Source organism: Thamnophis sirtalis, unplaced genomic scaffold (assembly GCF_051295495.1).
Source record: "Thamnophis sirtalis isolate CommonGarterSnake01/CBP01778 unplaced genomic scaffold, rThaSir2_p1.2 scaffold_13, whole genome shotgun sequence".
NCBI classification, from domain to species: domain Eukaryota; kingdom Metazoa; phylum Chordata; class Lepidosauria; order Squamata; family Natricidae; genus Thamnophis; species Thamnophis sirtalis.
In genome coordinates, this window is record NW_028261393.1 from 35,711,221 (window position 1) to 35,723,194 (window position 11,974).

General features: G+C 45.2%; 1 protein-coding gene across 2 annotated transcripts in view; it reads right to left on the reverse strand.

Moving 5' to 3' along the window:
* ZDHHC15 (zDHHC palmitoyltransferase 15) overlaps positions 1-8,876 on the reverse strand; it is a 94,538-nt gene extending 85,662 nt beyond the window's left edge. For both annotated transcript variants that reach the window (XM_087727548.1, XM_087727547.1), the window contains exons 1-2: positions 8,729-8,876; positions 868-894 (exon numbers count right to left, since the gene is read on the reverse strand). In XM_087727548.1, the coding sequence (XP_087583674.1) occupies positions 868-894; positions 8,729-8,846 (145 nt within the window). In that variant the 5' untranslated portion in view covers positions 8,847-8,876. The remainder of the gene's footprint in view (positions 1-867; positions 895-8,728) is intronic.
* Positions 8,877-11,974: the final 3,098 nt, after the last annotated feature.

Below are 11,974 nucleotides of genomic sequence, written 5' to 3' on the forward strand. Positions count from 1 at the left end.
AGACTGGGGAGAATCAATGTGGAGTCTGGGTTTATTTATTTATTGAAATGTATACGCCACCTGTCCCTATATTATGAGTGTTGACCTCTTCAACTGGCCAGGAATACAAAAAAGGAATGCTATAGTTTGAGATCCCTTTCAAACACAAACTGCTGGGGGAGAGGGAGGGGGAGGGGAGGATTCTTGATGGATTCCATCAAGAATCCATCAATGGAGGAAAGGAATTGAACCCTTTCCCAAGCCCAAAACGGCTGAGACGCCCACTCAACCGAATTGGGGAGCTGAACTTTATGAAAGCCACCCAGAGCTTCCCTGTAGTAAGATGGGTAGCCAATGCATTAAACAAATAATAAAATAAAATAATAATAAAATAAAATAATAATAAAATAATAATAAAATAAATAATAAAATAAATAATAAAATAAAATAATAATAAAATAAAATAATAATAAAATAAAATAATAATAAAATAAAATAAAAATAAAATAAAATAATAAAATAAAATAAAATAAAATAAAGAAATAATGAAATGAAATAAAATAATAAAAATCAATTGCTGAAACTTCCTGACTAAGCAAGCAATTCGAAACCGGATCCCCATGGCCCAGCTTCTTCTTTGCATGTTCCCTTAATTAGTTGAATACAACTTAGATTCTCCTACAAGGTCTTATTACAGACGAGGCCTGGGGACACTTTGCATTTCCATGAACCTCAACCACAGTGGAAAGTGGAAAGCTCCCATCAATGAATCCCTTTCTATTTCTGTCAATAGTGGAATAATCATATTGGATTATCATTGTAGGTGACTGCAAAGCAAGCTAGAGCAGAACAAAGTATAAAGATCAGATATAATAAATATCCACGTACCTTTTTCTACAGAGTTTGTCAGAGTCACTGAAAGAGAAAATAAGGACATTTCAAATGACCTATCAAGGTTTCCACAAAGAAATATGCTTGCAATTCTGCCTTGTCTGAAATTAATTTTTCTTTATGTGTCATAAATCATATTATTAATTCCACTGCAGTGATACTCACTTATTCACTTGATTTATTATCCTTATAACTGAAATGGCCCAAGAATCAAGAATGATATGTGGAGTTACTAATTACTTTGTTGTTGTTGGCACTGTTCCCTCTAAGGTGCGCGCCTGCGCGGCCGCGCACCTCGCAAGAAAAGCCCGCGCAGCAGATTCTATCTGCCGCGCAGTTTTCTGTAAAGCAAACGTGGGGAAGTTCTTTGCAGGGGCCTAGAACTGGCCGCCTGCAAAGGACCTCCCCAGACTTGTTTTGATGAGCCGCCAGTCCTCTTGCTTCTTCTCCTTCACCAGCAAAGCTCCCGCAGCGGCGCCTCTCCCTCCACGCGGAGCACCTGAGCTGGCCCCCGCGTTATCCCTCCCCCTTCCTCCTCTGCCGTGCTTTTGAGGCCGCGGGAGCTAGTAGGAAAGCGGCGGAGGTGGAGGCGGCGGCAGGAATAACCCAGAGCCCAGCTGAGCTGAGATGCTCCGAGCGGAGTCAGCTGGGCTCTGGGTTATCCCTGCCGCCGCCTCCACCTCCGCCGCTTTCCTACTAGCTCCCGCGGCCTCAAAAGCACGGCAGAGGATGAAGGGGGAGGGATAACGCGGGGGCCAGCTCAGGTGCTCCGCGTGGAGGGAGAGGCGCCGCTGCGGGAGCTTTGCTGGTGAAGGAGAAGAAGCAAGAGGACTGGCGGCTTTGAAATGCAACCCCCTGGTCCCGCCGGCCGCGGATTTGATTCGGCGTAAGTGGGGGCCGAACACATGCTGAGCCGACTTTGCGTAGTGAGGCGGAGTAATTCAAACCCCTCCCAAAGAACATTTGTGTGTGTGTGTGTGTGTGTGTGTGTGTGTGAGAGAGAGAGAGAGAGAGAGAGAGAGAGAGAGAGAGAGAGAGAGAGAGAGAGAGAGAGAGAGAGAGAGAGAGAGAGAGAGAGAGAGAGAGAGAGAGAGAGAGAGAGAATTGGATCAAAATTGGTGGCCAAAGGAGTGGAGGGAGGGAGGGAAGGGAGGAAGGAAGCCCTGCCCCCTGTGAAAAAAACTGAAGATGGAGCAGTGAATGAATAAACCATAAAAGCAACAAACAGTTAATGGGTAAGTAAGCTGAGGAGCAAGTTCTCAACTAAGGAAGAAATATAAGAAAGAAATATAAAAAGCTCAATATGCCAAAACACTTATTTTAGTCTTCATTTAATTACTTGTATTGTAGTCCAGTGTTTTTCAACCACTGTGCCGCGGCACACTAGTGTGCCGTGACATAGTATAAGGTGTGCCATGGGAAAACTACTTTATATATAGTCAATATAGGCACAGAGTTAAATTTTTTTAACATTTTCTAATGGTGGTGTGCCTCATGATTTTTTTCATGAAAAAAGTGTGCCTTTGCACAAAAAAGGTTGAAAAACACTGTTGTAGTCTGATGTAACATCTTTTTAAAGTTAACGTTAGTTAGAAAAGATAGGGTACAAAACTTAAATAATAAAAAAATTGTACATTCATTTTGAAAAATAAATGCAAGACTTGATTAATTTCATATCTTTATTTAAAATAGTTTTGGCATGGCATATGATTTTATTGACTCAGTTGGAAATGATGTGGATGTTGTATCTGATTCTGAGGTATATATATTCTTAAGTAACATAACATATAGCATATTGTCCAAACTTGCTAGACTATTTAATTGATCTTACTACTTTAAAGGGGGAGTTTTTTATGTTGAATTTATATATTATATTTATTACATTTATATTCCACATTATATATTTGTATTGTTATTTTAGTGTATATTGTCAATTTTGATAGATATTATATTGATATATCAATACTGATTTTAATCATACTAAATAACAATTACTGCTATTATTTATCAGCATTACATATTTACAGTTTTTAATATTGAGTTAGTCATATTTTAGAATAATAGCGTTATTTTTTAATAGGATAATTGGCAAAATCTAATTCACATGTGATGGGTTGCATTCCAAAGGAATGTGAGAGGACAGGTTGCCTGCAAAATGCCAGGACCCAGGACCCTGTTGGTGCCATGTCTCTCTCTAGCCAGTCTAACAATCTAAAAGCTGAGCAGAGAGCCTTTTTTTTTCAGGGTGAGGGGAATAGTGTTTGAGTGGCACTTTTCATGTCTGGCATTCATCGGGCTGAAACCTTGCTCGCAATTGGCGCTTGACGCTTGGAAGGTTGCGCAAATGTCCAGCAGACGCGACAGCAGTTCAAACTGTGGCTCTCTTAGGTGCTCAGGCATGAAACTGTGCAGCTCACACACTATACTTTTCCGCTCACACTGAAAAAAAATTAGAGGGAACATTGGTTGTTGGCCTATGAACAGAATTTTGCTAGACTAAAGCAAGATTCTTTTCCAACAAGTTCATTCATGGGAAGGATGAGAACTTGGGGAGAATTCAAGTGGAGCTGGAGCTGGTTGCTGATCTGCTGCAGATTTATTAAAACCTTCCTTGGAAGTTCTACCCTACTCTTCCACTTCTTCTACTTTCATGAATGAGGTTAAAACTGTCTCTCTTTCCCTCTGAATTTGATTATTTTAAAAGATTACATCTATTTAATTAACTACTATGTTTGGCACATGATATTAATAAATAAAAATAGCAGTTATAATTATAGATCACATCTAACTTTTGCTCCTTCTTCAACTAGGATCTAACTCATTTGCCTGCCTGCTTCCTTAAGCTTACCTGTAAATCAGTTTTTACACCAGCTCTAAGACATTCACACCTGTCCACATTTACCTGGACTGAGCTTCCATTCATTCCAAGAGGGCTTATCTTTCCAGGCAAAAGAAGGGAAGTCAAAAACAACCATGTTTTCTGCTGTGTCACAGCTGCTGTACTGCAAAAATCACTTGCCCTGCTCAATCAAAGCTGTTTTTAAAGTCCTCCTCTCCTCAAAAGAAGGTGAGCACATGTGCAGTAACAAGTTGAAACAAAATGGCTTTACGCTTCCTCTAAACTGGAAGAGAGGAAAGCATTGTATGTTTACAAATATTTCGTTTCTTACAGATTCTTTCATTAGGCATTTGCTCATATTTTATCCTCACAACAATTAGGCTGAGAAGAAGATCCTCAAGGACTAAACAGAGTATTTAAACAGAAGAGCGGCCAGCATCTTTAAGGACTTGAGTGCTAGTATGAGGATGTTCTTTTTGAAGGAAAGGGCAGAAAGCCATGAATGATCACGGCTTTACCTGAATAATCACAGGGCATCATGAAAATACCCACAGAATCAGAGCATTCATCCCTGCATTGCTCAATACAGGGCTATGCAGGTGACTTTGGGACTCCAATTAGAACCAGACATCCACGAAGCCTGCTGTGAAGAATGATGGAAAGCAGGAGTGGCTGAGTGACAGGGCTTGGTGAGGAATCCCACCTATTCTTTATTTCCAAATAATCAAATAATGCAGTATTTGCAGAAAAAACTGGATGCAAAGAAACAGCCGAGGGAAAATGAGTGCAATGAGAAAGGAAGCACTGACCTCCACCTGCAATTATCTCTCATAGACAAATTGAGGTTCAGGAGATGATTGGGAAAACAGCAGCCACCTGCAAATTCCTCGGGGTTTGGAAGGTATTAAAAACTGCAAAATGATCCGCCTGAAAGAACTGAAAGATCTAGTGGGTTCTAGATCAGGGGAAGTGATAGCACCATTTTTTTACTGCACTAGTGAGGCCACACTTGAAATACTGCTCCCACTTCTGGTTACCACGGTAGAGAAAAGATTCTGAGGCCCTAGAAAGAGTACAGAGAAGAGCAACAAAGAGGACAAGACAAACCATAGGATGGATGGTTAAGAGGATGAGGTACGTCTATGAAGCGAGGGCTTAGGGGTGACTTGATAGCGGCCTTCCAATACTTGAAGGGCTGTCACAGAGAAGCAGGGGTCAACCTATTTTCCATCGCACCCGAAGGCAGACAGGACAAGAGGAAATGGTGGAAGTTCGTTCAAGAAAGATCCTACCTGGAACTAAGGAGGGATTTCTTGACAGTGAGAACAATGGAACGGATCATCCCGGAGTTTTAGAATATCAAATGCTGGAGGTTTTCAAAAAAAGATTAGACGTTCCTTGGTCCAGGATGACAGAAGGACTCCTGCCTTGTGCTGGGGGTTGGACTCAAAGACCTCCAAGGTCCCTTCCAGCCCTAGGATCCTATGACTCTAAAGTAAATGCAATCTTATTGCAGAAATTTCTGTAACCTTATCAATAACCTTCTTAAAGGGAATTCTGTGCGAATCTTTCTGCAGCTGAGTCAGCTGCCCAGCGGTCCTGTTGGTGTTCATCATCATCTCCAAATACTCTGTTCTGTGACTACTCGAACTCCTGAAGGGGCTCAACCTCCCTTGGTCCTGAGGCTGAATATTCTGTCTGCCAAACCTTCAAGATACAGCCTCACTTAAAAAAAAAAAAAGGATCTGAAAGGATGGTTGTAGCAGACAGCAAGTTCAAGCAAACTGTCCTTCCAGAAGGGCCCTTCTGCAACCGTTTATTAATTTTTACATTGTTTTGTGGCATTTGGGCTCTGAAGACAGAAGGACACCAGACACCCAACTAGGAGTCCTGTTCATATTCCTTGCTTGGGTATCAGGTAGGAAGCACTTCCGGGAGGCAACCTTACCGCTATACCTTCATCTTACCCCTTAGGAGTATTATAGGGGTCACTTCTGCTGAGACGCAGAATCCCTCTGCAGACTACACACACACACACACACACACACACACACACACACGAAGAAAGACACAGGCTTGCCCACACTGCTGTTTGCCAAGGTAAATGAACGTGGCAAAGCAAAGCTTTCTGGGGCAGTGTGTATGTGCATGCACACATAATCGGAAAAACTGACCTGGAGGCAAATTAAAACTCAAGGATTTTCTGTGTGTCTATGATTCAGATTCAGTTTTAATTAACTGAATCTATGGGATTCTTAACAAACCACCAGCTGCATTAAATTCCCGGGTAAATGGAGTGGCTCACACTTGCTTTGAAACCATTTCCCTCCTTAAATGAAGGCTGGCTGGTGGTTGATAGCATTGTTCCTCTCTGGTGCCATCAACTCCAGGAGCCCCTTGAAGAGAAAGGGATGTTTCTACCTTTAGAGTTCCCTGGGGGCTTTTTGGTCCTCTAGGAAGCCCATCCTTGATTTCAAGTCCTGGCTTCACCTGCTGGTGGCTGGGATGAAGCCCCTCTGCAGCCGACCTTCTCTCCCAATTCTCCAACCAGGGTTGCTATGTAAAGGGGTGAGCTATTTTCTGGAAACTAAGAGCTTTAATACCACTTTGATTTTTGCTCTGTTCTATCTAGGAGGCCACACAAAGGAACAAGTCACAACAGAAGATGGAATTATGTTGCAGATGTCTCACCTACAGAACTCGCTTCTGATGGGTTAGGGGCTGGGATAGTTGGGGATATCTATTTTTTCTCTCCTGGATGATGAAATGTAGAGGGGGAGGGGGGCTCTTGAAGGACTCCAAGGTCAGGAGTAAAAGGCTTAAACAGAGCCTGCAGACTCCAGAGGTTTTAATAAACTTTGGTCCAGTTGCCATGATTTAACCTTTTGAGATGTTTTTGGCCTGGATGATTTACATTTGCAATACATTTTAGGGAGAAACCCCTGCAGCTGGTATGGCAAGAGTCCATACCAACAACTCTCTGCCTTAAATTTTTCATTTTGATTGTAGAAGTTATTTGGACGAGTAATGAAATGTCTCAATTTAATAAACTTGGGTCCAGTTGCCATGGTTTAACCTTTTTAGATGCCGCAGGATCTAGTTTTTAAGAATCAAGTGGGACCGGCCCCAAATTCACCAAGTAGTTTTAACAAAGTTCTCATCCAATTTAATCCACCCACTCCATATAATGCTTTTGACCATCCCACTGAGCTACATTAGCAGATTGTTGTGAGAAAGTTCCTGGATTGCCTGTGTTCCTATGGCACCCTAAACAAATTGCCCTGGGCAGCCTTCAGAAAACAGTGGGGAAGAAATGCCTTTGCCCTAATGCTCACACAGCGTCTCTTCCAGTGGTGGGTTCCAAATCCCAATGCAACCGGTACAGTTGCAACGGGCCCCGGTGTCTACCACATGAACGCGTGCAGCATGCTAATGCGTCCTTACCTCTTGTGACGCCTCCGTGAACCTCCACAACACTCCAGCTGCTCAGCAGAATGTTGCGCAGGCGCCGTGCACTCTGTGAGCATGCACGGAAGCGCCAAAGAGCTCAAATACAGGTAAGAAGCTCGGGTGGACCCTCCAGAGCACCATATCGGAACAATATCTGGTACTCCGGGCAGGCACCGGTACGCCCATACTGGGGTGTACCACCTGCAACCTACCACTGGTCCCTTCACTAAAGACCACCAACTTGGTTCCAGCCAGACTAGGGAATCCTGGGAGTTGAAGTCCACACAACTTAAAATTCCTGAGCTTGCACACCACGGCCTTAATGTAAATGAGATGCTTAAAGCAGCAGCAACCTTTTTTCCCAGGTTCTCCTAGAAATAAACAACTTCCACAAGAGATTGGAAGCGCTTCTTACCAACCGTGCCGGAGGCAGGATCGCAGCCCCATCCGCTAAGCGTGCAATCCGGTTATGGGTGCCTGTTAGCTCTCTTTGCACAGCCCCTGCAATGGTTCAAGGAGGGGGACGTGCCAAAGTCAGGTGAGCAGGCTCCCCAAAACCAAGGCTCCCATAGGGGATCCCAGACAGGCTAGTCTGGCTTTTGTGCTAGGGGTGGGGAGCCAGGGCCCTTTTATGACTCGTGGACTGCAACTCCCAGAATTCTGGGAGTTGAAGTCCACAAGTCAAAAGACTTAAGAATAACTTTATTGTCATTTTTAAACCTCCACCCATCGGCACATATGAACGTGAAGCGTTGTTCCACGCGGCCCTCAAAGGGTCACCCCCTCCGAGACACACTAAACACGACAAAAACATCAATAAATACAGATAAATAAACAAACACGCATTTACCCAGATATATGACTCAGAAAGAACCCAGCCGAGCTCGGATGTATAAAAGGCCAATGAGGGTTCCCCACCCTCGCTGCTTAAAGCAACCGCCTGCAACCGGTCAGCAAGCTGCTCTTTCTGCTTCCAGGGTGGAAAGGAAGTCCCAGACAGAGACACCCCCCCACCCCAAGCATCCTCCCTGCTGGATTTTGCCCACCTCGCGGGCGGAGACGGCTTCAAGGCAGCTGGGCGAGCAGCGACCTGCGCTACATAGTTGCTCTTGTGCCAGGCAAGGAGGGGAAGCCGGGAGACGCTTCCTCTCTTGGGGCGCCTTGAGGTAAAGGCTGCGGAGGCACCAGGGCAGGAGATGGGGGGGGGGCTTGGGGAAGCTTGGGGGGGCGACCTGTCCAGGCACAGCAAGACGGCAGCGACCCCCGCGATCCCCCCCCCTTGGAAGCGCTGGAGGGAGGTTGCAGTGCCACTCCCACCTGGAAATTAGCCCCCCCCCGAAATCCTCCCCCTCCGGCAACCAGGCGAGGGAAGCCCCCAGAAGCCTGGGACTCCAGTGCCCATCATCCTCAGTCCCCCCTCTCCGAAGGCAGCCGGGGGAGCTGTAGCCCAGGCCCATTGGAGAAGGGGCCCTTGAGGAAGCCCAGGCTGGGGAGGATGGGAATTGTAGCAGCCCCACAACGCTGGGGACGATGGATCGGGAGGCCCCTCCGCCCGCTGCGCCCTCCTACCCAGGCAGAGCTCGACGACATAGGCGTAGTAGGACCAGAGCACCACCAGCGCGATGATGAGGACGGGCACCCAGCCGAAGACCTGCTGGCAGCACCGCAGCCCCCTGGACAGCGCCATCCCCGCCGCGCCCCGCCTTGCGGGCCGGGCCCGGCGGCATCGGCGCTCGGCTGAGCGGGCCTGGCGGGCGCGCCCGTTCGTTCCCTCCCTCGCTCGCTCGATCGCTCGGGGATCGGCTGCGGCGCCTGGAGGAGGGCGGCCGAGCGCGCGGCGCGACGGGAAATGTAGTGCCAGGCCGCCTCTGGAGGGCCCCCCTGGGGCAGCGCAGTCAGCAGGGAGACGCGCATGCGCACGCTGCTGAAAAAGGCGCGGGAGTGGCTGAGCGCTGGCCGTGGGGGGGGGGGCGCAGCTGGGAGAGGACCGCGGCTTCTTTCCGAGACATTTTCTTGCCAGTCAACCAGCTTGCCTTCAGAAGCCGTGGGAGCTCCATCAGTTGGAGGTTTTCAAGAAGAGACTGGGCAGCCGTCTGTCTGGAATGGTGCAGGGTCTTCTGCTCGAGCAGAGGGTTGGACTCGATAACCTCAAAGGTCCCTTCCAACTCTGTTATTCTGTTATTCCTGCAGCACCTTGAGATACACTGTGCTCTGCCACGAATGATGGGTTGGACACACCCTCCTGCCCCAAAGTGGAAGCACCCTTGTGGCCTGAGCAGTGCTGCCATCCAGGGAACCAAGAGGCCGGAGTTCCAATGCCTGAAGCCAAAGGAAACCAGCTTCTGGGCAGTTTTAATACCCGGCCAGGATTCCTCCTGGGAGCGAACCCTCTTTTCCTGAGCTAAACCATTTTATAAGGCCTTGGTAAAGCCATCCTTGGAATTCTGCATCCAGCTTTGATCACCACTGTGTAAAAAAGATGTTGAGACTTTAGAAAGAGTGCAGAGAAGAGCAACGACGACGATCAGGTCTGGAGGCTAAAACACATGAAGAACGGTTGCAGAAATTGAGTTTGTCTAGTTTAATGAAAAGAAGGACCAGGGGAGATATGATAGCAGTGTTCCAATATCTCAGGGGCTGCTCCAAAGAAAAGGGAGTCAAGCTATTCTCCAAAGCACCTCAAAGCAGAACAAGAAGCAATGGGTAGAAACTAGTCAAGGAGAGAATCAACTTAGAACTAAGGAGAAATTTCCTGACAGTTCCAGAACAATTAATCAGTGGAACAACTTGCCTCCAGAAGTTGGGAATGCTCTAACACTGGAAGTCTTTAAGAAGATGTTTGCTAGCCATTTGTCTGAAATGGTATAGGGTTTCCTGCCTAGGCAGGGGGTTCAACTAGAAGACCTCCAAGGTCCCTTCCAACTCTGTTATTTTGTTATTCTGATGTGCTGTTTTGCCGATGCAGAAGGTACAAAGACCACAGAGATACCAAGTTTAAATGGTGTTCCCAATAACTTTTCTGTGTTCTTCCCCCAGAAAGTCCCCAACCATCTAAACTGACTACCCAGCCTGCCCGCTCCCCACAATGGTTTCTTGCCCAGGAGTGAGCTTGGTTCACAAGCATAAAACAAGCCCAACCTTAAAGCTGCCTCCAAAGGCAAGAGAAACGAATGGCAAGTCGAACATGCAGACCAAACCATAAATCGCAGGAGGGCCCAGATTGGAGCCACTGCCCACCAATGAAGCTCACCCTTGGTAAAATCTGCCGGGAGGATAAAATCCACAGAGCAGGCTTCAGCTGATGGGGCGACTGTGGTTCCTGGCGGTCACTCCTGGATGAGCCTTGGGTTGGACAGCAAGCTGCCCTGATGACCCCAATCCCAGGGAAGAATCTTGAACCAACCAAAATTAGCTGGATTTGCACATACCCAGTCCTAAACCATCTTATTTTTATAAAAGATTTTTATTTTTAAAACAAACATTTCATCATTCATTAATCAGTATGTTGTCTAAATTTTTGTTGTGTCATAATAGTTATAGCTTACCCCCAAATTCTTTATATACATCTTATTTTAGCATTACAACTTAACATATCTCATGTTATAACATTTCTCTTCCTAAATTATTTAATTTTATATTTTTATCCATATTCATTTTCTAACCAATGATAAAATAACCCCCATATAATACCCAGATTCTTCCTTTCCTTTAATTGCTAGTGTTAATCTACTCATTTCTGCACAATCTAATATTTTCTTAATCACATTCTCATCTTGGGGATTTCTTCAACTTTCCAGTTTTGTGCAAATACAATTCTAGCCTCAGATACTACATGCATAATCAAATATGCATTTTCTTTACTGAATTTCCCTAGTAAGACACCCAACAATTCAGGTTTTAAGTCAATATGTTGCTGCCTCATCTTCTCCAACCACCTTCGAATTCTTGTCCAGTATTTTTTTGCTTTTATACATGTCCACCACATGTGATAATACGACCCTGGCATTTGGTGGCATTTCCAACATTTGGTTCATTTGTCTTTAATCATTTTTGCTAATCTTTCAGATCACATGTGCCATCTATAAAACATTTTGTACAAATTCTCTTTATATGCAGTAGCCATTGTTAATTTATAATTTCGTTCCCATAGTTGCTGCCATTTATCTAACTCTATTGAATATCCAAAAAAAAATTGCCCACACTATCATTTTTCTTCTAATTTAATATGCAGTAAAACACTATACAATTTTTTAATCATTCGCGCCTCTGTTCCTGTATCTCATCCAATTTTGTCATCTCCATATGGAAGCCATATAATCTAGCATCTTTTTCATATCTAGATTGTATCTGCAATTGTGTATACCAAAACATGTCAATCCCTTGTTTTTCTAATTCTTGTTTCTTTTTAAGTTCCCCCTGTTCTGTCAAAATATCTTTATATCTATCAATGTTTCCCATATTAATAATATTTGAATGTATTAACACTTCCATTGTCGAAAGCCTATATCTTCAAATAGTGTTTTTCTCTAACTTTCTCACTCATGCCCTCGTCACCTCTAAGCTCGATTACTGTAATGCGCTTTACATGGGGCTGCCCTTGAAAAGTGTTCGGAGACTACAGTTAGTCCAGAACGCAACCGCGCGAGGGATTATGGGTGTACCTAGATACACCCATATTACACCTATCCTCCGCGAGCTGCACTGGCTTCCGATCGGTCTCTGCACACACTTCAAGGTGCTGGTCATCACCTTTAAAGCTCTACATGGCCTAGGACCTGGATATCTGGGAGACCGCCTCCTGCCACATACCTCCCA